Here is a 23,389-nt window from a genome sequence, read left to right on the forward strand (position 1 = left end):
CTAGGGAGAACGAATGTAAAGAGCTCTTTAAACTAGAGCAGTAGTGCTATTTTTTCCTTCCCCCTTGGCATATCGTGTAGGTTTGAGCCCACATTTGAGAAAAGATCAGGAAAATATAAAAGCAAAGAAGCCAGTAGTACAGAAGATTAGGAAGGATAAGATTAGGGAGAATTTAAAGCTCGGAAAAGAGCACGCCAAATCTAGGAGGAAAGAAATCCAGTTTGGGGGGTTTGAGATGTCTCAAGATCTAAAAATAAAAATACAAACTGAAACATGCTGGATTTCTGAGTTTGAAAAGGATTGCTGAGCTGCGTCGTCAAGTAAACTTGAGAGGACTGTGTTTAAGGGCAAAGTAGTCCGTGCTGCAAGAGATCAGGTGGGATGGCTCAAGTAGTTTCTCCTAGCTGACAGAAAGACAATGTAAACCAATGGCTTCAAACTAACTGTTTATTCAGGTTGGTTTTTTTTAGGTTTGTGCCTTAGAGTAATCTTCCATTCATTTTCACAGAACAAAGAACAACGGTACAGGGACAGGTTTATTTTTTGCACACGCAAACTGGAGTTAGCACATGGCATGACCCTAGGATACCAAGGTATGTATTTACAGTTACAAACTCAGGGCTGTGGGGTGGGATTCTGTGTGTGTACAGATGTAAGCTGAATCTTTTAGAGCAAAAATCTGTGAAATCTTTAAGAATAATGATTATGAAATGGACTACCTAAATTTAAGGGGAGAGAGATGAGCAGAGGGGTGATTTTGGATCTCTCCAGTTAGCTTTGCACCATACATTAAAGATGACTTTGAAAGAGAGAATTATCTACCAGTGAATCATGTAAAACAAGCGAAGAAAAGCGTGTAGTCCTTCAGGAATTACCATTTGGCAAACCCTTCCAAAATGTCACTGTGACTTCATTATTGTTTTTTATAAAGTTGGTTTTCTGAATCAAATATTTTTTCTTTAGAAACACTTTGGACTACAAATTAAATAAAAAGGTGACTGCTGCCTGAGTATTGAATTGGTAGTTTCTGTATAATAGTGCCCGTTCCTGTTACAACTGAAGCAGAGATTACTTGTAGTCTTTAAACTTGATGTAGTGTTGGGGTTTTTATGCTTCAGACCAATGATTTGCAGCTAGGAAATTCGAATCCTCCACATGATTAATTTAGTAAAGCCTCTTTAAAACTTAACCTGCAGTTAATCCAGGACTTTGTGACTGAGGTCTGTCTGTCTTCCTTGAGGAGCTCTGAATCTGGGCTGTTTCACTGGGCTGCCTGCACACCCAGTTCTGTAGTAAAGCTCAGCGTTTGCAGCTCTTCAGCTGCTGTGTTCATTGTGTAATAGACCGGTGTGGTACAGGATATTAGAAAAATTATATACAGTAGTGTAGGCAAAAGTGTTGATATAACCACAGTATATGGGAGGATATGAAAAAATGAGGTTTAGAGAGAGATAAAATAGCTGATGTTAGATTAGCTGATGCTGTTGGAAGAAGAAATGACAATGTTCATTCTTCACGTCACGCAAGTGAGGCTTGGATGCCCAAAGCCTTGTCTCTTCTTCAAGTGATCCTGGTTTACTTAATGAAAGCTGCTGCTTCTTTTTGCTGCAGATTTTAGCCAGGATTTTGGGACCAGCAATGTAAGTGGTCACAGCAGTGTCTAAAGATCCAGCAGTCACCTCTCTTTAGGTTGAGATGGTTTTTCTTTGCCACAGAGTTACAGTGCAAAAATGTAACCTTGGCATTTAGCACAGATGTAGGTTAAAACTTGGTGTAATCAGATCTCTAAAGCACTTTCAGATGTGCAGCTGATTGAAACAAATGGTTACAACTGTAATCTTCTTTCAAGGATCCTAACAAAGGCTTGTCAGTCTCCCTGTGTACCCCGTGCTGGCTTATGCCATCCCTTGACAGTAATGAAGCCTTTGATGTACAAAGTGTGCTACCTTTTCTAAAGCCTCTCATACCCTTATACTGATGTTGGGCTGTTAGATTTAGGTAATGAAATCTATAGAGTGATGTCTTCAGCCCTTCATAATAGATAAACCCACCTCAGCTGTCTAGAGAATACCTCACTTAACAGCATTCCTGTCAAAACAACAGTCTCCAGGTTCCCCTCCTTCTTTTTCTTGCCACTGTTGGTATTTTACTATATGGGGTAGCTTTAAAGCGTTTTAAATTCTCGAGTTGTAAATACATCCCGTGTTGAATTTAAAGGCTATTGTGCTACCTGAAGGTGAGTGATTGCCTTTAGCAGCGCCTACAAAGAAAGGCACCTTAAAGCTATCAAGAATGAAAGGGATGAACGTGTCAGAGAAGCCTTACTGTGAGCGATTTCTCGTACTTAAGTTTCTAACCTTGCTAATTAAATAGGTGAATTTTTCTTTTTAAGCCATTTTAGTGTTTGGCTGCCTTGGCTTCTTACCCTCCTGGGTATTTGGAGGCAGTGGTTGATTTAGAGGCCTTTCATTTTTAGGTTTTCTGCACATGGCTCGCATTAGTGGTAATAGGATTTTTTCTTTTCTTTTCTGTGAAACTTTTTGCTACAAAGAAGATCTCTCTGGCCTTTTGCTGCTCTGCCTAGATGATGATGTTGCATGTTGAAGTTACTTTTAAGCTGCATGGCTTTGTTACTCTCAAGGACAGATTACAAAGTTGCACTGCTTAGATGGAGGGTTCTAAAAAGGCAACATTAAAGTAGTTAACGCCTGCCGCTTTCCTGAGACTTTCATAGCCTGGAATCTCAGAGAGCCAAATTCACTCCCCATCCCCTGAATGTAATTGGTTCCGCCTTCACTTCGGGAGTGCTTTAACTTTGTTTACTTTTCTCCTTAGAGACCTTAACAGTGTGAATTGTGATGAACTGGGACCTCTGCCTCCAGGTTGGGAAGTTAGAAGTACAGTTTCAGGAAGAATATATTTTGTAGATCATAACAACAGAACCACGCAATTCACAGATCCACGACTACATCACATCATGAAGTAAGAAGCTTGCACGATAAATAATTCATCTCAAGTTTAGATTCTTAAACCATTTATTTTTGTACAATTTTAACTACAGTTAAAGTAGGGGAATCATGAGATGCTGAAAGAAAACCCCTCTGCATAATGATATTAGGCAACAGATGCAAGGAGGTGAATTTTTGTGTGAGTCTAATCAGGGTCTGAATATTAGTTGTCAGCCCTAGTTTTGTCTTACCTTCATGCGAAGACTCTACAAAACCGTTTTTATTATGCTTTGCAGTCCCCAGGGAGGGCTTGCATATTTCTTCATAATGCTGATCTTTTAAGTTGGTTTAACAAAACTGCACCAAGTTGTGTTGGAGAAAATATGCAGATCTAGAAATGCTGGATTGTGGAGTAGAGGATCTGCCAGGCGGTTCCACAGCACTCTGTTCATGTCTCTCTGGCTTAGCAGTTCTAGTTCTATGCTAGCTCTTGGTAGATCTGAGCTGCCTTTGTGCTCCTTTGAGCTCCAGACAGGAGGAATATAAAGCCAGCTGGAGTCTGGTCTCCTGGTGCCGTGCACAGCCAGCTCAAGTTTAGCAGGATTTAATAAATTCAAGCTCTACATCATGCAAAAGCAGCTGCACTGTTACAGAACTGGCCCTGGAAGAAGCCTGATGGTGTGCATCGTGCTTGAGTTCAGAATTTGTCTTAGATCCAATTGGTCTGTGCTTGAAGAATATCCTGCAGAATCTCTTATTGAAAATATGAAATGGATCCTCAGCCCACATAAAGGCATGAGCAATGAGGATGAATGTTTGAGGCTTCATCTATTTAGGAGAACTACACATTTCTCTCCCAGTAATTGTAGAGGTAGTTCTTTTCTAGTGTGTTATCCTTACTTTGGGAGGAGCTGGAAAAAAAATTTGTTGTAGTTGTTAGATGGTTCCATTAATAAAGCTATTGTTTCATTAGAGGTCTCTATTCTTGTTATTCTCTTCAAGTTGTATGGGACAAGTACCAGAAAGTTTTATTGTTTTTACATCTTCCTTTTTGTAACGCTTCTAGAATAAATATTTTACTTTTCTTTCAAAGCCATCAATGCCAGCTAAAAGAGCCCAGCCAGCAGCCTCTGCCAGCTCCAAATGAGGGGTCCGTGGAAGAGGGCGAGGAGTTGCCTGCACAGAGATACGAAAGAGACTTGGTGCAAAAGCTGAAAGTTCTTAGACATGAGCTTTCCCTTCAGCAGCCACAGGCAGGTCACTGCCGAATTGAAGTGTCCAGAGAGGAGATATTTGAGGTATTTGATGGACTCTTTACTACTAATATCAACTTCTCTCACTCAAGTTTAATAAAACTGGTCTTTTCTTACGTCAAGTCTGTTTAATGGGAGAAGTGGTGAATCCGGTGGTATCATACAGATTATCAGAACTCTGATTCAATTAAAGAAAAAGAGCATTCATTTAGTTTCATGTTTTATCTCGGCCATTTATAAGAAGAAATTCTGAGTAGTTTGGGGTTCTTTTGCCAATACAAATTTTTAGTTGCTAAAAGGCTTTCACCTTACATGAGGAAAGCTGGGTTATGTAAACTTTACATGGATTTTGCTGACACATTTGAGCATTCTATTTCATTTAGAAATGACAAAAGTTGAAAACTGAAAAGGAATGGCATCTGCTTGTTATTACTGCTTGTGTATGTGGGCATGTAAAAAGTAACTCTAATTGGGCATTCTTCTATTCTTACATTGGATTACTTTTTAAGTACTTTTGTAGCAAAGGGGAATTAATCCTTCTGTGGACTTTATACCAACAAATTATAGTCTTGTCATTGAAATGTGCTTTAGATTAGCCCTTTAACAGAATGTTTTCTGCAGCTGAGTAAAAAAAATCTATTGTACTACTGCTTCTTAGTAGAGCTAATTATAGAAAAGAAATAAAATGTCTAATCTGTTAAAAAAAAAACCACCAACCCAACCTATAAATATGTCTACACATGTACAGGAATCCTACCGTCAGATAATGAAGATGAGGCCAAAGGATTTGAAAAAGAGGCTTATGGTAAAATTTCGAGGCGAGGAAGGCCTGGATTATGGAGGAGTAGCAAGGTGAGATTTTAGTTTTTCTGACAGTTTTGAGCTGTAAAACTGGTGGGGTTTTGTGTGTGTGTGTGTGTGTGTGTGTGTGTGTGTGTACTTGTGTGTGTGTTTCAATGAGTCTTGTACAGACTTGATTTGTTTAAATATGTCCCTGACCATGTTTAGTGAATGGGTAAGGAATGAGATGGCATTGTCTCATGGCTTACTAGCTATGTTAATTCATGTTAATTTCTTCACTACTTATAAACTAAAACCAAGCAACCTGTAAGGTGAAAAGCACAATAAGATTTTAAGTGCAGTTCTTTGGTCTGCAGGTGGAAAGCAATAGATTTAATTTGAAATAGGAAACTGATAACTGTGTTAATGGTTCACAGTAACTGTGTTGTCTAAAACTTAAGTGAAAGTTACATTCTTCTAAAATAACACTTTTTTTTTTGGCAGAGAATGGTTGTATTTACTGTGCCATGAAATGTTGAATCCATACTATGGACTCTTCCAGTACTCTACAGATAATATTTACATGCTGCAAATCAATCCAGACTCCTCTATCAATCCCGTAAGTAATTGACTTGTGAGCAATATGTGTACTTCAAGAGATTGTCCCTTGCAGCTTATAATTGCAGCTGATTTTTTCACGATGAGAACATAAACAGTGAAGTGAGGTAAAAATGTGTTAACACATCTTGTATTGTTATAATGCAGAGGAGCAGGGTTTGCACAGAAATGGAAAATCATGAGAGAGGAGTTCTCCTTTGATAAGTATCTGAATTCTTTTAGCTGTCATTTAAGACTCCTCAGTACTCGCTGGGGTGAGTGTGGATTCTGGGATAGGTAAAAGTACTCTTCATTTTAAATGCAGATGATTGATTGTGCAAACACTGCATTCTAAGCAGTGTCCACTCCATGGACTGTAGGGGCTTGTAAGCCTTGTTTGCCCTTTCTCAATAAGCTGCTGTGTTGTTTGGGTGTTTTCTTCCTCATTATTGTAGAACTTGTATTGATGTAAACCCTAAAAGGAGAAGCAATTCTGTTTGCAAGGTCTAAAGTACTTGTATATAGTTTATTAGGTAAAGTGCAGAGACTTGTTTGATATGTTTAATCATTAAATGCTTCTCTTCTTGGTTATGTTATGAGGAAAAATTGTGGTTCCTTTTGCCCAGAGGGGCTGCAGATGACTTGCACTTAAATAGCCACGAGATGTCAGTGTTAGAGTGTCTTTGTGCTGCCTGATTTTCTTCTCTCTCCCTGCAGGACCATTTGTCTTATTTCCATTTTGTTGGTCGGATAATGGGCTTGGCTGTGTTCCATGGACACTATATCAATGGGGGGTTCACAGTTCCCTTTTATAAACAGCTCCTGGGGAAACCCATTCAGCTCTCTGATCTGGAATCTGTTGACCCAGAACTACACAAAAGTTTAGTCTGGATTCTGTAAGTACTGTATTTATTGGTTGTCTTGCTGTGGAGAAGATAATGCTTTACAGAAAATAGAAGGGTCTAATAACAGGGGAGATGGGTACAAAATTCCCAAGTAACAATTTCTGTGTCAAAAAGCTCAAAGTATGTGAGGAAATTGTTCTTATGTAAACTGTGTTAGGCCTCCTTGTAGTAAATTAGGTTCTAAATTAAGTGTTGCGTGAGCGTGGTAGAATACCACAGTATCAGAATCCTCAGAACTCTGTCCCGAGTTTGGAAGTACAACCTTTGGCCTTAAGAAAGTGTGGATTTAAAAACAAAAGAACAACAGTATTGATTAAGAAGAAAATAAATTGAATTATTTTGAACTTTGTACATGTACAGTTTAGAACAAAACAAACCCATCATCATTAAGTGAAGCTTTGGGATTCTTCAGCATTGCTTTGCATTGTTCCTTTTTCATAAAGGCTGGTTTAAATTTATGTTTGAAGTTATTGGTATGTTATTGAAAATAATTGTGATTTCTTCTGTGCTGCACTCAGTAGATGACAGCAAATTGGATTATTGTTGTGTATATGTGTGTGTGTGTTTAGGGTTTAATTATTTATTCATTATCCCAAATACTACCACAATTGTAATGGTGAGAATGATGCTTCTGACTGGGCTCCTCAGCAGGCATTAAGCCGTATGGAAATCAGTGGCTGTGGCAGCATTCCTCTAGTGGTGTGGAATGCAGATGGATGCTTACAGGTTTATACTGACGCTGTGTGTTCAAATAACAAGCTGTCAGCATCGCCACTGCAAGTGATCAAAAATACAAAGTTTACCTTCTGTCTTTCATTTGTTAGAGAGAACGATATCACCCCAGTTCTGGACCATACTTTCTGTGTGGAACACAATGCTTTTGGGAGGATTTTACAGCACGAACTCAAACCAAATGGCAGGAACATTCCAGTGACAGAAGAGAACAAGAAAGAATATGTCAGGTATTGCAGAACGTATAGTGGAAGGAAGGCAGTGAACACATTGCTTCTTTTTATATGGTGAAACTAATGGTATGGGTATTTCAGAGGGAAATACCTGAATCATGAATTACATGCGTCCATGCAATGTAATGTAGTAAAGCCTGGGAAGAAGAAGTTGTAAGTTGTACTTTGTGTTGTCTGTTAGTGGTGTAATAATTAACTGTTGATAGCAAAAGGAATTAATAATCATTTCTTTCATAATATGTCTTTTAAAACCAATTCCTCTGTAAAATGAACTTTTTCCTGCCTTGCTCTAAAAAGCTCATTCTTATCCAGCTTATCACCCTGACCTTTTTGCCTTCCCCCAGGTTGTATGTGAACTGGCGATTTATGAGAGGCATAGAAGCACAGTTCTTGGCTCTGCAGAAAGGATTTAATGAACTCATTCCCCAACATCTCCTCAAGCCTTTTGACCAGAAGGAGCTTGAGGTATACATTTTACCTGCTTGGAATATTAGTTTGTAATTTGTACATTCTATACTCAAACACTGATTTGATAGTAAATAACAATACAGTTTGTATTACAGTTTGTATACCAGAAGGTTATGCATTTGTTAAGCCAAACACTTTCTGTTTTATTCTAGATGTACTTTGGGTTAGTGTTAGTGAGAGGACTGCTTGAGCAGGGGAGATGAATACATTGTGTTGTGTAACCAATCACTAATGCTCAAAGCAGGTGGTCTGGGCAGAGAGAGGGAATTCTGCAAGCCTGAAGAGCTGCTGGCAAGACCTAACCTGTTATGTGCCCCAGAACTTGTTTTCTTCAATAACTATTTTAATACATGTCTGTTTCTATAGACACATAAGTCATGGTTTACAGCAGCTAAAGTATAAGTGAGAGAGCGCATAGAAAATGAATGAGTTTATCTTTGCATTTAATCCTGAGGTATAGAGTTCTGCACCGTTTTTCTTTCTGTTTTTTGTTTATTATTTTAAAGAAGGCAGTGGACTATTTGGGGTATTGGAAGAACTAGTTTAATAGTAGTTTGTGCAGACCAATTGTTCACACGAAGTTACTGTGTTCCATGAGCTGGTTGTTTAAAAAGGCAGATTGTAAATCCAATTAATGTTTCAATTCTGTCCAAATTAGAATAGTCACAACTGCCCTAATACTGTAAGTTAGTCTAAGTGGGTACTATCTTGGTGTCACAAAGAGACAGCTACTTAATGGTAGCTCTTAGAATGGAATTCTCAATATGGAATATTATGGGAAATTTAGAATATGACACACATTTTGTTTTGAGTGCTGATGTCTCCTGTATGCCATTTGTTTGTCGTTGCCAGGGTAGCTGGTTAGACTCATGGCCAGTAATGACTTCCTCATTCAATATTTTGCAACCTGGTTTCATCTGGAAAAGAGATTGAAGTAATCTGTCTAGTCTTTGTCAGACACTCTCATAAACAACATCAAAAAACAGCTGCAAAGTTTTTGTAGTTAATGGTCAGTTATGGACAACGGACCAATTAGGCTGTAACCATAAACTGAGCAGCACTTTCTTGTAGTGGGTTATTAGCAGCTCTAGGACAAAGGCAGATCAGGAAAATGATTTCTGTGCCAACTCAATAGATGGCATGCCTTCATCCAAGTCTGTGCTGCGTCCTCATAAAGATTCACTGTACTTTTCAGGTAGACTAGATTTAAAAAGCAGGTCTTGAATGGGCATTTGAATCTGATTTCTTCTGAAAATTCCAGTTCTGGTGTAATCCTCGGCTTCGGTTTCATTGCAGATTAACTGGGGAGATTTACTTCCTGTTCTAAACTGTTTTGGAGGGTTACTGTGTACCAGGAAGGTGGCTCGAGTGCATAAAGAATGCTGGGCATTGTGAAATAACTCAATGTATGTTTTCATAGCTGCAAAACTGAAATGACTTTGAATGTTAAAGCATTTTCTAATCCATTAACAGCTAATCATAGGAGGCCTGGATAAGATAGACCTGAATGACTGGAAGTCAAACACACGCCTAAAGCACTGCATGGCAGATAGCAATATTGTGAAGTGGTTCTGGCAAGCTGTGGAAACATTTGATGAAGAAAGAAGGGCAAGGCTTTTGCAGTTTGTGACAGGTTCAACGCGTGTCCCACTTCAAGGTTTCAAGGCTTTACAAGGTGACTGATGTGGAGGCTGAGTTAACATGCAGTGGGAGGAAGACTGTGTGGAATTTATTGGGCCCTTCTAGAATATCAGCAATATCATTACTGGATAACTCGATCACTTGCAAGCTTTTCATCCTAAGAGCAGTTCTACGTTTATCAGTGGCTGCTGGCGACCACTTTAGCTGTTGCTAACAACTCATGCAAGCTGGACAATCTGTCCTCACGTAGCACTTAAGCTGCTGTCAGTACTGGCTTATCAGTCTCTTACAGTTCTGTGGACTGATGTTGTTAGTATCACTGCATGAGAGCATGTATATGATTATAGAGCAGACTGAGCAGTTCTTTTACATGAGAAGTGCATCCCTATTGATATTGGCAACAGACCGTTAGACTTGAAATGACTTCCTGAAAGTTGCAGTTTTTGTTGTCAGAAAAGGTAGCAGTTGTCCTAGACTGTTGTGATTCTTCTGATAGCATTCCACGTGTTAGCTGACAGTAAACTGATCTTCAGAACTGAAATGCATAGTTCTGTTTGCAAGAAAAATCTTCTTTCTTTTGAGCCTTTTCGTTTTTGAAAGTATAACTGTGTGAAGTTTAACCGCGTTCCAAAATACTGCTCTGAAAGTTTGTTGTCATTAAGAGACCCATCATTTCTATTATATCTTCACCAGCTGCAAATCTGATCTGCAGACAGTCTATAGCACACTTGTATCTGCACCTGGAACTGTGATTTTCTGTTGCCTTTTTATAAATAGAAAAATACGTGTGCACTAACGCTATTTTATTGAAGTGCATTAACTAGAATGTCTGTTTGTAAGGTTCTACAGGCGCTGCAGGACCCAGACTGTTTACCATCCATTTAATAGATGCAAACACAGACAACCTTCCAAAAGCCCACACTTGGTAAGATGAAATGTTCTACTTGTCAGTGCGTGCTTTCCCTTTGTCTTAAAGTAGCCATCTTAGTCCTGGCTACGGATTAACCTGTGTGACGTGCTTAGATGAATCCAAGTATGTTCTGCTAGCTTGGAAATATCTGTACTCTGCAGCCAGCAATATAGTTGACTTAAGTTCTTATTGCTTTATGCTTGGTTTCTGTCTTCTGTTCTATCTGTGGTTTTTGTCTGCCCTGAGATCAATTATTTTGAATAGTGAGATGTTAATGTCCACATATTCAGCAAAAGTATTCACTGATAAATTACTCTTAGCAATGAATCTTCATTCTAATCTTCATTAGAAAGAGTAGTTTTTAGGTGTAAAGTATAAGAAAAGAGTGCTGTTTGATACAGAACTGAGCTCTCGTATGAGATATCAGGGATAGGAAATGATTTCAGTAGAAGCACAGATTACCTACAGGCAGAGCAAGGAGCGGGCCTGCCTGGTGTCCTGCTTTCTTTGCAAGTCTCTTGCATCTCCTCCTCCCTGACCCAGCCCAAGTAAGACGTTCCTGCTGCAGAGGTACAGTTATTCCTTTGACCATTGAAAGAGCTGAGGCTTTGACATGAATTTTACAAATTCTATCTTTCTGTAGCTAATCTAGGGTCTGTATGTTAGGTTTTTTTGTTGTTTTTCTTTCTTTTTTCTTTAATTTCAATATATGCGTTAGATTCATAATCTGCAATCTGTTATTATTTTATCTCTAGCTTTAACCGGATTGACATTCCGCCTTATGAGTCATATGAGAAGCTTTACGAGAAGCTGTTGACAGCTGTGGAAGAGACATGTGGGTTTGCTGTGGAGTGAAAAAGCAACCAAAGGAAACAGATGCTAGCTCATGGACCACCAAATCAAAAGCTAGAAGAAGCTTGCTGTGAACTTCCTGCTAAGCTGTCTGAAGCACCGGAACTCTAGACAACTTGGAGATGGGTTGTTTCCCTTCCACTGTTGGTGGATGATGGTGGGGGCAGGGGCTTTTGTTGGTGGTTTCCAACTCGTTTTTTTTTTTCCCCTTTATTACAATAAGCCCTTCCCTCTTCTTCCATCCCCATAAAATGTAATGCAGCCAAGTTCAGCATTTGGCCTTGGATAAACAGGATATTCTGCTAGATTTGTAACACATATTGTGATAGGGTTGATGACCTGTGGGTTTGTTGGTTTTTTTTAATAGGAAAATCGCAGTGTAGTTAAGAACGAGCTTGATTTGCCGAGGACTTGCAGATGGTTAGGTGTGCCTGGTTAGTTTGTCTAAAATCAAGCTTGAGCCCTGTAGGGTCCCGTGGGTGCAGTGTGTCTGACTGGCACTAGAATTTGCATTGCACATTCTGAAAACCTGATTAAAAAGTGAACTTCTAGCAGAAATTACCTCCATATGAGCATTGAACTGAAAGGCGAAGTATTTCTAGTTCTGCCTTAGCAGGAAGCTCCCAGTGGAAGCTGTGGCTTAACCTGAGAAAAGAGAAAGAATTGGGGACAGCTTAAATGGTATTGTATGATTTCTTTTTGGTTGTCCTGGCTGAAACCTAATTGTTTTGCACATGAAAACAGTTATTTCCTCCTGCAGAATTACTTTCCATAGTTTGCTCAGATATAATTACCTTACAGAGAAAGCTTTGCAAGGTGGAGGCGGAGGACAAAATTACTTCAATTCCAAAGCTGTGATTTCTGTGCCACTGTTCTACCTGAGATGTTTTTGTGACTTCATATTTGAAGACTCAAAATGGAAATCACCAAATGCTAAGTCAACAGAGCGAACTTCTGTTCTGAAGTTTTTGGCCGTGTGAAAGGTTTATTTGGAGGCTGTGCTAAAAGGGTAACTATACAGTGAATACATTTTAAATGTTATGGAAAGCTATTGAAAGGATTTATGACTTCAGTTCTGTAAGGATCAGAATTTCTCCAGAGAGCCATATAAGGCTGTTTTTTCGTATACCTGAAACTAATATTAAAAGGTTGGTTCTCTAACACAGTGCTAAGATAACTTCCCGGGGGAAACAAAAGCAAATCAAACACTCGAATCACTAACATTTTTTCCAGTTTGCACACCAAAATGAGACAGCATTTTAACAAATAACACAGCTTCAGAAAGCCCCAGTTATCTATCAAACATGTCTAAACTTAAGTGAAGCAGGCTTGCTTGTATAGGACTTTTTTTTGCTTTGGCAAGTCTGATTTTTAGAGAAATTCATTACTGAAACATTTAACAGATGTTTTTGTTTATGGAATAGTGCATTGAAATTCAGCTGTGGGTAAGAGGTTGTTCTTAGAAGATGTCTACTGGAATACTTCTATTTTGTCTTTTTTAAATTGAATTTGATAATAGCTTTAAACTGTGATAGGACAGAAGGTAGACACTTGTCTGGCATCATTCTCAGTTTTGTTTGTTTCCATTGATCATAACTCTTGTGGTTTGTGGTTGGGAGTGAGGATTGCATTGAAGGTGTAAAATTGTACCATAGTGTGAGATTTGCACAGGGTGGCTCGAGGTGCTCAGCCAGCGAGACTGTACAGGAGAGAGATGTATTTACACCCATGTTCTGGAGGAATCTTGGTGCAGCTGGGGACAGGATTCTGCAGTACTGATCATTGGGACACAAGTGAAATCATGTGTGTGTTTTGCAGAAGAGAAAGGAAATGGAACTGTCTGTAGGTGAACGTCTGTACAGTCTTGGGCTGAGCAGCAGAATCCCCATGGCCCTGGCTTTTCAAAATGGCTGTGAAGTCGTACCTGTTCATAGAGTGTATTTAATCCTTTCAGTACGTTTGAATGTGCAATAAACCAGACAGATAGGAAAAATGCAGAATGGATTATTGCCCAAAAGCTTTGCATGTAGTCTCATGTGGATTTTTCACTAAAAGAGTTGAAAAAACAGATGCTAAAGCCCACCACTAACAGAAATCCTATCACGCAAGCTCTATAACTGGCTCAGTGAAAACCAAGTAAGGTGAAGGTAAGGGCCCTTGGTTTGGAAGTCTATAGGTCAAGTAGCTTTTATGTCAACGACACAGTTGACATACGATAGTTCCTAATGTCTTTTCTAGGTCAGTGTTTTATTGAATGCACAAAATAAGAATAGGCAAGGATTGTTGTTTGCTGTATTTAAAAGCCCTTGTCAAGGTACCTCCTCCTTGCTGACAATAATGAGAATAGGGCACCATCTTTTTAATTATTTTAGTTCTCTTTTATACAGCTTCACCACCTCTCCCATTGTGTTGTCTTTGCAATTTTGTGCCACTTCAGTGATGATAAAGACCCTTTTTTTGTATTGTTCTGTACATGCGTTTGAGGCAGGCCTTAAAGCTGAATGGATGGATGGATGGAGGAAATAAAGAAGCGAGGCAGTATGGGTTTTAAGTGATGATTTCTTCTTCCAGTGGCTGATTTCAAGGCCAGGGGAGGATGAATCGCAAACAAGAGTTTGCATGGCTCAAGCCATTGACTCTATGAGGCTTTGTGGGCTGCTCTTATAACCTCAACTGTCTGAATTTCTGAGTCTGTCTGAGTGTGTTCATTCTTACGTGGTCTGCCAGCACTTGAACTGGTTGTTACTCCTCAAACTTGCCCAAAGAATAACATAAAGTCTGGTGTTCGTTCAGTCATTCCACGTTCCACCTTGTGCACACATACGTCTTGGATCAGACCTGAAGGAAATACAAGGTACAATGTGTCTTTCGTTCCTGTCCTAAAGGCAAACCTAAAAGCTGGTCCGTTGGCACAGACCTTCAGTGCTTGCCCTGATACTGCTCATCAGCCTATACTATATGCTCAGGGATGTAGGAAACCACCACTTTGCTAGTGTTTTAAATCGGGAAGAAATGAGGCTGTTTTATGAATGTCGGCATTAACTTGGGCATTATGTTAGACAAGACCCTGCTTCAGAAAGGCTGCTTGAAGCTCCAGGGGGTGAAATCAACGTTTGCTCAGCAGTATGTACTTTGTTCAAGTTGAGGTGGTTGTGAAATCCAATAGATCTTGTAAATTAGTGATCTGGCCACCAGGGCCCTTCTGTAGCTCAGGTTCAGGGCCGCGTGGCACAGCAAGTTCCCAGAAACACAGTACGGATCTGTTTTGAATTTGTTCATTTTTGTTCCTCGACCACTTTATAACGTTTGGGTTCTTTTTTTTAATTTATTATTTTGTAATGTCATGTTTAAGTATTGCTGCTATCCTTGTTATTCTTCCCACTGTTTTTATGGCAGATTTATTTTGTGAAAGTTGTACACTAATGTTTCATTTTATGTCTAAATCAAAGTATTTAAAGAAATACTAGTTCTATTTAATGTGGTTATGGAACCAGCTGGAATAAACAGTGATTGTATAGTAGGCTGGACCCAGGAGGTCATGTTCATTTTTGTTACATATGCAATAAACTCACAACTTTAAACTCTTGGTATCCACCGCTTTGTTAACGTATTTATGGAAGCCACAGGAAAACTGGTACTCTCAGAATGAAATGTGCTCAGCTCAGCTGGAGCTGGGGGTGGAGGACCGACCGAGTCACGGTGTTAAAGGAGGCAAGAACAAAAAAGCCTGTAGCATTACAAAATGCTCATTGGGGTTAATAAATAATCCCATTTGTTTTACAGACCCTGAGTGCAGTGCGATGAAGCTTTGCTCCTGTTGGCAACGACCAGACTTGTGACTAACGAGCAACGGCGTTGTCTGACAGAACTGCCTCACCTTGTGCTGAGTACAGGTACCTGCAGTAGGAAGCTGAGGTGGCTCGATGGACAAGCTGTGAAAATGCAGCTGGTTTCACAAGCTTACATTGATGGCTCAGCTAAAACTCCTCCTTTTGAGAGAGTGCATTCGTTTTATTCCTTCTCTGTTTACCACCTTTCATCCATTTCTTCTCTTATATATCCCATTACTTTTCCAAAATCTCAGTTTTTAGGGGGAAAGAAAATATTCTTAATGAGAACTGGGGAAAGATAGATTAATGCTGATGAATCTTTGCTTTCCTGTACTTCTGTGAGTGGAGAACCAGTGGTATGAGTCTGCATGCAGACAGTGCTGGCAGTCAGCACGCGTGATTCAGCGCTGCAGCACAGCCTTCCCTCCCCAGGCTGAAAGCTGGGCTTTCCTTCATCTGTGTAGGTTCTGGTTGTCTCTATTTTTAATATATATATTCTTTGAGCAACTTCACAGCATGGCCAGGCACACCACCGGAGTGGACTCTCTGGGCTAACCTAGTGGTAATTGAGGGGCTGCTGTAGGACTCTTGAGCTACATGAGCTTTTGGGAAACTGATTAACAAATCCCAGTTTCTCATAAGAAACGTTACAGAACTTAAAAGAGTAATTCACTCTTTTGCAGAAGCTTGGCAGGTCGATTAAATTCCTCAGGTTAAATTTTCCAGTCTCTCCCTCCTTCTGCAGGATGTACAAAAACAGTCTGTGAGGAGTGCTGGTCTAGGAGTGGTGATTTGTGTTCTGATTTATGATGATGCTCCCATGTCCTCGGCTCTCCGCCTGCCTGTGGGAATGCAGCCCCTGCTGTACACTGAGATATACTTGACTGAGGTACACCAGAATGTATCTTAATTTATGAATGCTTTCTGTCGACAGCCCTCTTCATATATTCTGATGGTGGCTTGCAGTTTGATGCTTAGCTATAAGCCCTCCTCATCATTTTACTTTTTCGGGCATTTTTTTTACACATGTGGCTTAGGGTACTGCTAAAACCCTACAGCTTTGCCAACGAACACGTACAGACAAAATCCCTTTAGGTGCGGTGGGGCAGGAAGGGATAATGCCTCTCTTCCTGATTTGGCTGACTTGAAATAACATTGAGCCTAAATGTATAACCTCTGTCTGCAATCTTGCAGTTAGTGGCTGGGTGAATAATGCAAACAATGCCCGTGTGTCCTGCGGATCCCTTTCCAGCCTTGGCTGGAGCATTGTTTCATGGTTTCAATCCCCCCTTGGAGATCAGGAGCCACTTAACCTGGGACCTGTGCTCTACTCGACATGAAATAACAGAAAATCTGCCTGGAGCCCTTAGGGCTGGCTGTGAGATGACACGAGGGGGGCTTAGACATCAACAGGTTAAGAATGACTTCTTTTTTCCTTCCACCACAACCTGGCTTTTATGGACCGCAGAAGAGGGGTGTTTAAAGGGAGGGTAAGTGTGGCTTTGCAGACAGCTGCTGCAGTGCCCTGCCAAGTCTGTGGAGCTCTGTCCCAGATTCAGCAGCAGCTGGCAAACCGAGCAGGGGTTGGGCTGTGCCTGGAAGCCATATGGCTGAGCTGTGGCAGTTCTGGTACAGGGAGGAGATGGAGGGAGATGTTCCTGGAGGACCCAGGAGACCCTGGCATCACTCTTGGTATTTGGTCAGGTTCTAGAACAAGATCTGCAAGAGAAACTTGGATGTGGTGGTGAGGAGAGAATAAGAAAGCAATGTGAACTTAACCTGGTCTCTTCTACGGAGCTAACCTTGATCCAAGAAAGCTACAGACACTGAATCGTTCTGGGCAAGTATTTGGTCTGGGACACTTTGGAGTGGAATGTTAATTGGATGATGGCTAAATGAGTCCAGACAGGTGGGACTGACATGGGGACACTGCTCAGAGTACCCCCTGCATAGGGCTCCTTATGCCTTTGCTCTGTTGGATATCAAAGGGGAGATTTAACCCATTCTGGGGAACCCGTGGGGAACAGAGACGCTGTCCCCTTGTGCAGGGAGCATGGGCTCATCTGAAGGTCTGACTGAACCAGCTGGGAACAGTGCTTCTAGAGCACCTGACATGGGAGAGGGCCCAGGGTGCCATTTTCATCCAGGAAATGGTTCCTTTAACAAATCTGGTGATAGATTATTTTCAGTAGAGCTCCTGGTAGAAACATAACGACAAGAAGCACGTTTATCAAAAGGCTCAGAGCGAGTTCAGTGATCAGAGCCTTTCATCCTTTATTGCTATAACCGATATCTTATCAGCCTCGCCCAGGTAGCAACGATGTGCCACAGCTCTCAGCAAAAGGGCTGAGCAACTGAACCACAACGGAGGAAAAAGGATCTGCATCTCTGCCACCTGCCTGATGGGCACCCACCTCTCACAGGCCGCAGTCATCCTCTCCAGAGCCCCCCAGGGGTGGGATGGGGGCTGGCGGCTGTGCGGAGGAGCCCTGCTGGACTGCCCGGTGGTGTCTCTGCAGGTACTCACTGTAGTTCTTGGAGAGCAGCGTGTAGAGGAAGGGGTTGACGCAGCTGTTGCTGTAGGCCAAGCAGGTCACCAGGAAGTTGATGGGGACAATGGTGGAGCTGCCCCGTTCCCCACGCTCGTGCCAGTAGAGACTGAAGAGCTGCCAAAGCCAAAAGGGTACGAAGCAAGCCCAGTAGGCAAGCACAATGCTGAAGATCATGTACAACACTTTCTGCTTGGGACAGTGGCTGGAATGCTTGGCATGAGCAACAAGAGCCCTCTGGGATCTCCAGTAGGTCCTGGCCAGCTTGGCGTACACGCAGCAGATAGTAACCCCTGGGGCGAGGATGCAGGTGTTGAAGAGGACAGTGAGGTACACCTTATAGGGCCCCATCCGCCACGTGGGGTGGCACATACGCTTGGTCACCCCGTGGTGGTGGCTGGTACGCAGGTCGATGAGGATCATGCTGGGCAGGGCAAGGAGGAAGGCCACCAGCCATGCCAGGAAGGTGAGCGCCCGCCGACGGTCCCTTGAGCCACGCAGCGTGGCCAGAGGGCGGGCGACGGCCAGGTAGCGCTCAGTGCTCATGATGGTCAGGATGAAGATGCTGGCATGCATGGTGAGGAGGTCGAGGCTGAAGAGGATCCTGCAGCCCAGGTCTCCGAAGTACCAGTCCCGCACAAAGTAGGTGCACACCACGAAGGGGATGGTGGAGAGGTAGAGGAGGTCAGCCAAGGCCAAGTTGATGATGTAAACATACATGGAGCCGCTGCGCCTCATGGAGATGATGGTAACCACCAGTGTGTAGACGTTCCCCGCCGTGCCCACCACGCACATGGTGCCCAGGATGCAGCCCAGGAAGGAAGTGGCCAGGAGGTCACTGGTACTGTCAGACGTAGCGTTGAGTTGGGTGCTGCCGTTCTTTGGATAGCACAGCTCTGGGGTGCATGCGCCCAGCTCCATCCTCACTGCCCCCTCGCAGCTGGGACAGGACCTCACCAGCAGCCACCCCTGAGGTCACTGCCTTGGAGGGAATCCTGAACTGCAGCTCCTGGCTGTGTTGTCCCAGCTGCAGCACCCGCAGCAGTGATAGCGCTCAGCTTCAATGTGTGGCTCTCTCCTGCGCAGCCTGGAAAAGCCATCCTCCATGCACCCGCCTTCCTGCAGCTGAAGGAGGGACGAGGCAGGGACGGAGGTGGGATTTGTCCCTCTGCCCTCCAGTGGGATGGAACACGGCGGCTGCTCCCATTGCCACCCACTGGGATGCTGGCACAGCTCCTCACTGGGAGGGAGTTGGGGAAAAAAACCACCCATTTCTCCATGTCAGAAGCTTTTCCTCGGGGTTTCTCCTTCTCAGAGGATGGGAAGGAGAAAAGAGCGAGCAGCATCACCCCAACCCCACCCAGAGCTGATGGACAATGGGAACCTTGCACTGGCACCCACCTCTATGGGACCTCCCCCCCTGCAACTCCAGCGTTAAGGCAGAGAGCAAAAAGCTGCTTCGAGCAGAGACAAGATGAGCAATGCTGCCAGGAAAATGCAGCAGGATCCTCTGGAGTCACATCAGAAACCTCTGCATCTCTCCAGGTCTGTGTTGCCAGCCATGCACCCTGTTTGACTTTGTGCTAAGGACTGTGCAGAGCAAAAGGGCTCTCCATGGGGCTGCACTCCTTGCAAGAAGGCACTGGGTATCAAAGGGAAATCAGCATTGCTGCTCCATCCCCTGGGCTCAAAAAAACACAGCAATGGGTAAGGGAGAGAGGTGCAGGACTGGGGGGTTATAAGGAGCGTGTTGGTTTGGGGAGGGGGGACTAGGTGGGAGTCTGAAGTGGGGTAATGTGGGAGTGCTGAGGGCTGGAGAGTGCTTGGGAACACTGTGACAGTGCTGGAAACGGGAAGGGGAGGTGGGGAAACTGAGGCTAAAAAAGGGTCTAGATTAGGAGGGGAAAAAAAAGTCTTGAAAGGGCTCTAAATCAAGGTGGGGGGAAATCCTAACAAGGGTCTAAATCGGGGAGAGGGAAGGAAGACCTGGAAGGGTTCTAATTGGAATGGGGTGACGGGAGAGAAGCTCAGAAATGGGGGAACAGGAGGAATCCTAGAGAGACCGACCCTCGGCAGGGCACACAGCTCACAGACACCCGGCCTATGGAGCTCTCCCCGCCGGGCACCACGTGCGCTCGTGATGGCCCCGCCCCTTTCTGTTAGCCCCGCCCCTTTCTGTTAGCCCCGCCCCCTCCTACCACCGCGCAGCGCCCGGAAGGGGGCAGAGCGCCGCCGCCGGGAGGACCGCCCCCCGCGCACTCTATGGTACGTTCTCCGCGACGGGACCTCCGGGGCCGCCCTTCTGTCCCTCTCCTCTCGCCCCACTTCCCCAGTTCCCGCCGTTCCACTCTATGGTGCGGGGCGGGGCGGTCACGTGCCGCTGGCAGGCCGGAAGGAGCGGGGCAGCGGCGGCTAAATGGAGCGGGGCCGGCGGGAGGGTGGCGGCCCGGTGAGTACCGCCTGCGGGCGGCCCCGTGCGCGGCGCCCCGGGAGGCGGCAGGGCGGACAGCGGGCCGGGCGGGGAGCGCAAGGGGCGGCCTCGGCCTCGGGGTACTTCGGTCGCGGCTCCTCGCAACCTCCGCCGCGCCGGGGCCGCGCTCGGCGCTGTGTGCCCGCGGGGCTGCGGCCCTGTCCCGGGCCCTCCTCCACGGGCCGGCTGCGGCGCCTCTCCTGCCCCTCCGTGTGATCCCGGGGGCGGCTGCGGGACGGGAGCCCGGCGCTCGGTGCGCCCGGGGCTGTCACTGTCACCGAGTCCTCGCTCCCCCGTGCGCGGCGGGTCCCGGTGCCGGCCCAGCCGGGAGACAAGTCCCAGCCAGGCGGTGCTGCCGTGACTGCGGGGCTCTGCAGCTGCGCTTCGCCCCCTTGGGCTGTGGGGAGGCCGGGGGTCCTGGAGGAAGGCACGCGTGTGCCGGCAGGTTGCCCCACGGGCGCGTTGCTGAGCACCGGCTGCTCCTGTGCGGCTGCTGGCAGCAGCTGCTCGCCCTCAGAAGCCCAGCCGTGCGCTTCTCCGTTTGCAGCTCCGTTATGACCAGCGGCAGCATCGCCTTCGTGTCCTGCAACGACTTGTGTGGGATCTCGCTGAAGTGCTCCCATAGCACACACAGAACGCACGTGGAGAATTACGGCTGTCCGTGTTCCCTTCTGCTTCCCGCAGTGCTCGCCGGGCAGCGCTCAGCCCCTCTGTGAAGTGCTGTGGTGCAGCCGCTGCTTTGGGACTTCTGGTGCTTTGCATTGGAAAAGCTGATATGGTGCTGCTGTTCAGCTGTACTTCTGTTACCACTGCGGTGTCTGCTTGTGTTTGTTTTGAAATGCGCTGAGCTGCAGCCCTGAAAGCAATCGCTGCTTGTCTCCATCTGTCGGAGCAACTGCAGGATGTGAGGTGGGCACCCGGACCAGGGCTGGGTTACACAGTGTGCTCCTCCTGCTGCACAGTGAGGTGTGCCTTGCCTGCAGCCTGCTGAGAGGGGCTGTGTGAGACCATTGCTCTGTGTGTGTGAGTCTGGAGTGGTTCTCACCAGGCGTCCTCATTTCTAGGGCCTGTGCTGCACGAAGCTCCCCTGCCCCTCCTCAGGCCTGTTGATCCTGTGAGCGTCTTAACGTGCTGGGTGTCTGTGTGGCGTGGCTAATAAGTGATCATCATGACAGGAGCTTTGTGTCTGGACTCCCGGGGCTCGAAGGAGGTTCCCCCCCTTCCTGCAGCTCTGCAGCAGCACTCGGTGCTGTTTCAGTTTCTATTACAGACTCCTTTCACTTTCCCTTCCTCAAGCACTTTCCTGTCGGTCAGTCTGCATGCACCTCCTTAGGGCCGCTGCACCCAGCACGGTGGCTGGGCTGGGCTCTGCTGATGACAAGGTATGTGTTGTTTTACAAGGTGCTGAAGCCTGTCCCAGCTTCGGAAGCTGCCCCAGAACTCCAGATTCCACGTCAGGCCGTTGCTTTGTGTGTTGGGAATGCAGTGGGTGTTGCTGCCAGCAGTGTGGACCCAGCAGTGCCTCTGACAGCTCACAGCGCTGTGCCTCGTGCTTTGAAGTCGGTCACAACTTGCTTAAAAGTCCTGTGGCAAAAATAGGTGGAGTGCAACTGCAGCACGGCTGGGGAGAAGCAGGAAGTGTGACTCGGGGGCTAATTAGCAACACCTGAGCAGCACAGGCCCCAGTGAGAGGGAAGCAGAACCCTCTGGGTGTTGCTCATTGCTGCTGGAAAAGGCTCCCATTCATTTGTTCGTTTGCAGTAGGTGCCTTTGGGTTTGTTTTATGGGAGCCACGTCGAGTGGTTTGCTGGAGCAGTGTGGGCAGGAAGGCTCAGCTGTAGCGTTAATGCTGAAGCCACATTCTTTATGGGACACTCAGAGCTACACCACTGATTCTTTGTGTCAGGAGCTTGACTTTTGCATGTGGATTCGGTCTGGAGAGGACCCCTGTTCCTAAAGGAGAGGCTCTGACAGCCTCCAAAGTCTGTGCACACACTGGAGCTTTGTGTACAACGTGCCTTTGTGGGTGTGTGGATGCGTGGATGTGTTTTGAGCTGCCCCTGAGTGATTTCAACTGCCCTTAGCAGGATCTCTGCCCGCTGGGGTGGGTGCGTGGCCAGCAGCGAGAAGCGTGCGGCTGATTTAGGACACCAGCAGCAGCCCAGGAAATAAGTAAATCAGTTCATTGCTGTTCTGCTGCGGCAGTTCCTGTGCTGTGTTGGAGGCAGGCAGGGAGAGGAAGGGCACTCGAGTATCCTGGGAGCTGGAGTGGGCTCTGCTCTCTGAAGCACCGAGATGGAGATAGCAGCCATATCTCACTGATGGAGGCCGTCGTGCCCTCGCTGCCTTCGTGTCTCGAGTCACTTGTACAGAACTTGAAGTTTAGTTTGAAACCAGTGGTGTTGTTTCCTCGGGGTCGGTGCTGAAGAGCTTGTGGTGATCTCAGGCTTGTCATGATCCTCAGGAAATGCTGCTGAGTGACACCGTTCTATTCGTGGTGCTGCTGTGGTTCCCTGCCTGTGTTGCAGGGGCGCTGTCAGGACCTGATGGCTGGAAGCGAAGCTGAAATAAATCCCGGGCTGTGTGTTGGTGTCAGCATACCAGGCTCCTGGCCACCCCCCATGTGCTGGCTCAGAAAAGGGCACTGCTGTAGGAAATAGGTGTGAGCTGTGAGGTCGTTCCTTTTGGAAGCCTGCGGTTCTGGGATGTTTGATGCCTTCAGGAGGATGGCTGGTTGTGAACCTACAGGTCAGTGCACCACCGTGGAGCCTGTGGTGGTTCTGAAGCCCTCTGGCTGTTCCCACAGCTCAGAGTACCTCGGTGCCTTGCAGCCCCCTGCTCTGGGCTACTCAGTCCCTTGTTACTCATCAAGCAGCTTTGAACCCTTTGATTTCTCTGCTTGCAATAGAAAACTGGGCTGAGGATGTGTGTCCCAGCTGCTGAAGGACTGCTGCAAGAGTTGCACTTCACTTTCTTTGTTCTCTTACAGCTTTTAAAGGTGACGTTTGGGTTTCCTTAAAAAAGAAAAGAGACAAAGCAGGCACTACTGAGGACCTGGAGAGGAAACGCCGCCTCCTTTCTCCTGGAGCGCTCTGAGAGTTGTAAGTAGCAGAGCAATGCTCTCACATACATCCCCGGGCACAGAGGTTGCTAATCTTCTTCTTTTCTATATGGGACCCCTCCAGGCTGATAGGGAGGAGGAGGCAATGCCATTGCCAGCA

The 23,389-nt window shown here is 45.2% G+C and overlaps 3 protein-coding genes across 7 annotated transcripts in view; 2 read left to right on the top strand and 1 right to left on the bottom strand.

Moving 5' to 3' along the window:
* The window catches only part of SMURF1 (SMAD specific E3 ubiquitin protein ligase 1), a 43,213-nt gene extending 28,313 nt beyond the window's left edge, over positions 1-14,900 (top strand). The window contains exons 8-18 of one of the 2 annotated variants that reach the window (XM_072349020.1): positions 509-593; positions 2,836-2,982; positions 4,042-4,246; positions 4,950-5,053; positions 5,486-5,600; positions 6,296-6,474; positions 7,308-7,445; positions 7,793-7,913; positions 9,390-9,591; positions 10,398-10,482; positions 11,223-14,900. In XM_072349020.1, coding sequence (XP_072205121.1) covers positions 509-593; positions 2,836-2,982; positions 4,042-4,246; positions 4,950-5,053; positions 5,486-5,600; positions 6,296-6,474; positions 7,308-7,445; positions 7,793-7,913; positions 9,390-9,591; positions 10,398-10,482; positions 11,223-11,322 — 1,481 coding nt within the window. In that variant the 3' untranslated portion in view covers positions 11,323-14,900. The remainder of the gene's footprint in view (positions 1-508; positions 594-2,835; positions 2,983-4,041; positions 4,247-4,949; positions 5,054-5,485; positions 5,601-6,295; positions 6,475-7,307; positions 7,446-7,792; positions 7,914-9,389; positions 9,592-10,397; positions 10,483-11,222) is intronic. The other variant, XM_072349021.1, reaches the window with a different exon arrangement.
* On the bottom strand, positions 13,878-18,797 carry LOC140258601 (urotensin-2 receptor-like). The gene is made up of 2 exons (XM_072349022.1): positions 17,677-18,797; positions 13,878-14,157 (listed from the first exon to the last, which is right to left on the bottom strand). The coding sequence occupies exons 1-2, from the start codon at positions 18,617-18,619 to the stop codon at positions 14,069-14,071; spliced, it is 1,032 nt and encodes a 343-aa protein (XP_072205123.1). The 5' UTR covers positions 18,620-18,797; the 3' UTR covers positions 13,878-14,068.
* A 1,105-nt stretch (positions 18,798-19,902) lies between these two features.
* RNF216 (ring finger protein 216) overlaps positions 19,903-23,389 on the top strand; it is a 61,662-nt gene continuing 58,175 nt past the window's right edge. Inside the window, exons 1-2 of one of the 4 annotated variants that reach the window (XM_072349031.1) lie at positions 19,903-19,963; positions 23,158-23,269. The gene's annotated coding sequence lies outside the window, so the exon portion shown is untranslated. Of the gene's footprint in view, positions 19,964-19,992; positions 20,148-20,999; positions 21,078-22,597; positions 22,917-23,157; positions 23,270-23,389 lie in introns of those variants that run through there. The other 3 variants (XM_072349029.1, XM_072349032.1, XM_072349033.1) reach the window with 3 other exon arrangements.

The sequence above is a fragment of the Excalfactoria chinensis genome, chromosome 14 (genome assembly GCF_039878825.1).
Source record: "Excalfactoria chinensis isolate bCotChi1 chromosome 14, bCotChi1.hap2, whole genome shotgun sequence".
In the NCBI taxonomy this organism is placed as follows: domain Eukaryota; kingdom Metazoa; phylum Chordata; class Aves; order Galliformes; family Phasianidae; genus Excalfactoria; species Excalfactoria chinensis.

Excerpts from the sequence above, each read along its gene's own strand:
- LOC140258601 (XM_072349022.1), bottom strand. The coding sequence starts at position 18,619 with ATGGAGCTGGGCGCATGCACCCCAGAGCTGTGCTATCCAAAGAACGGC. Across the intron at positions 14,158-17,676 it reads GCTGCTCTCCAAGAACTACA|GTCTGATCCAAGACGTATGT; the intron begins GTGAGTACCTGC and ends TATTTCCTTCAG.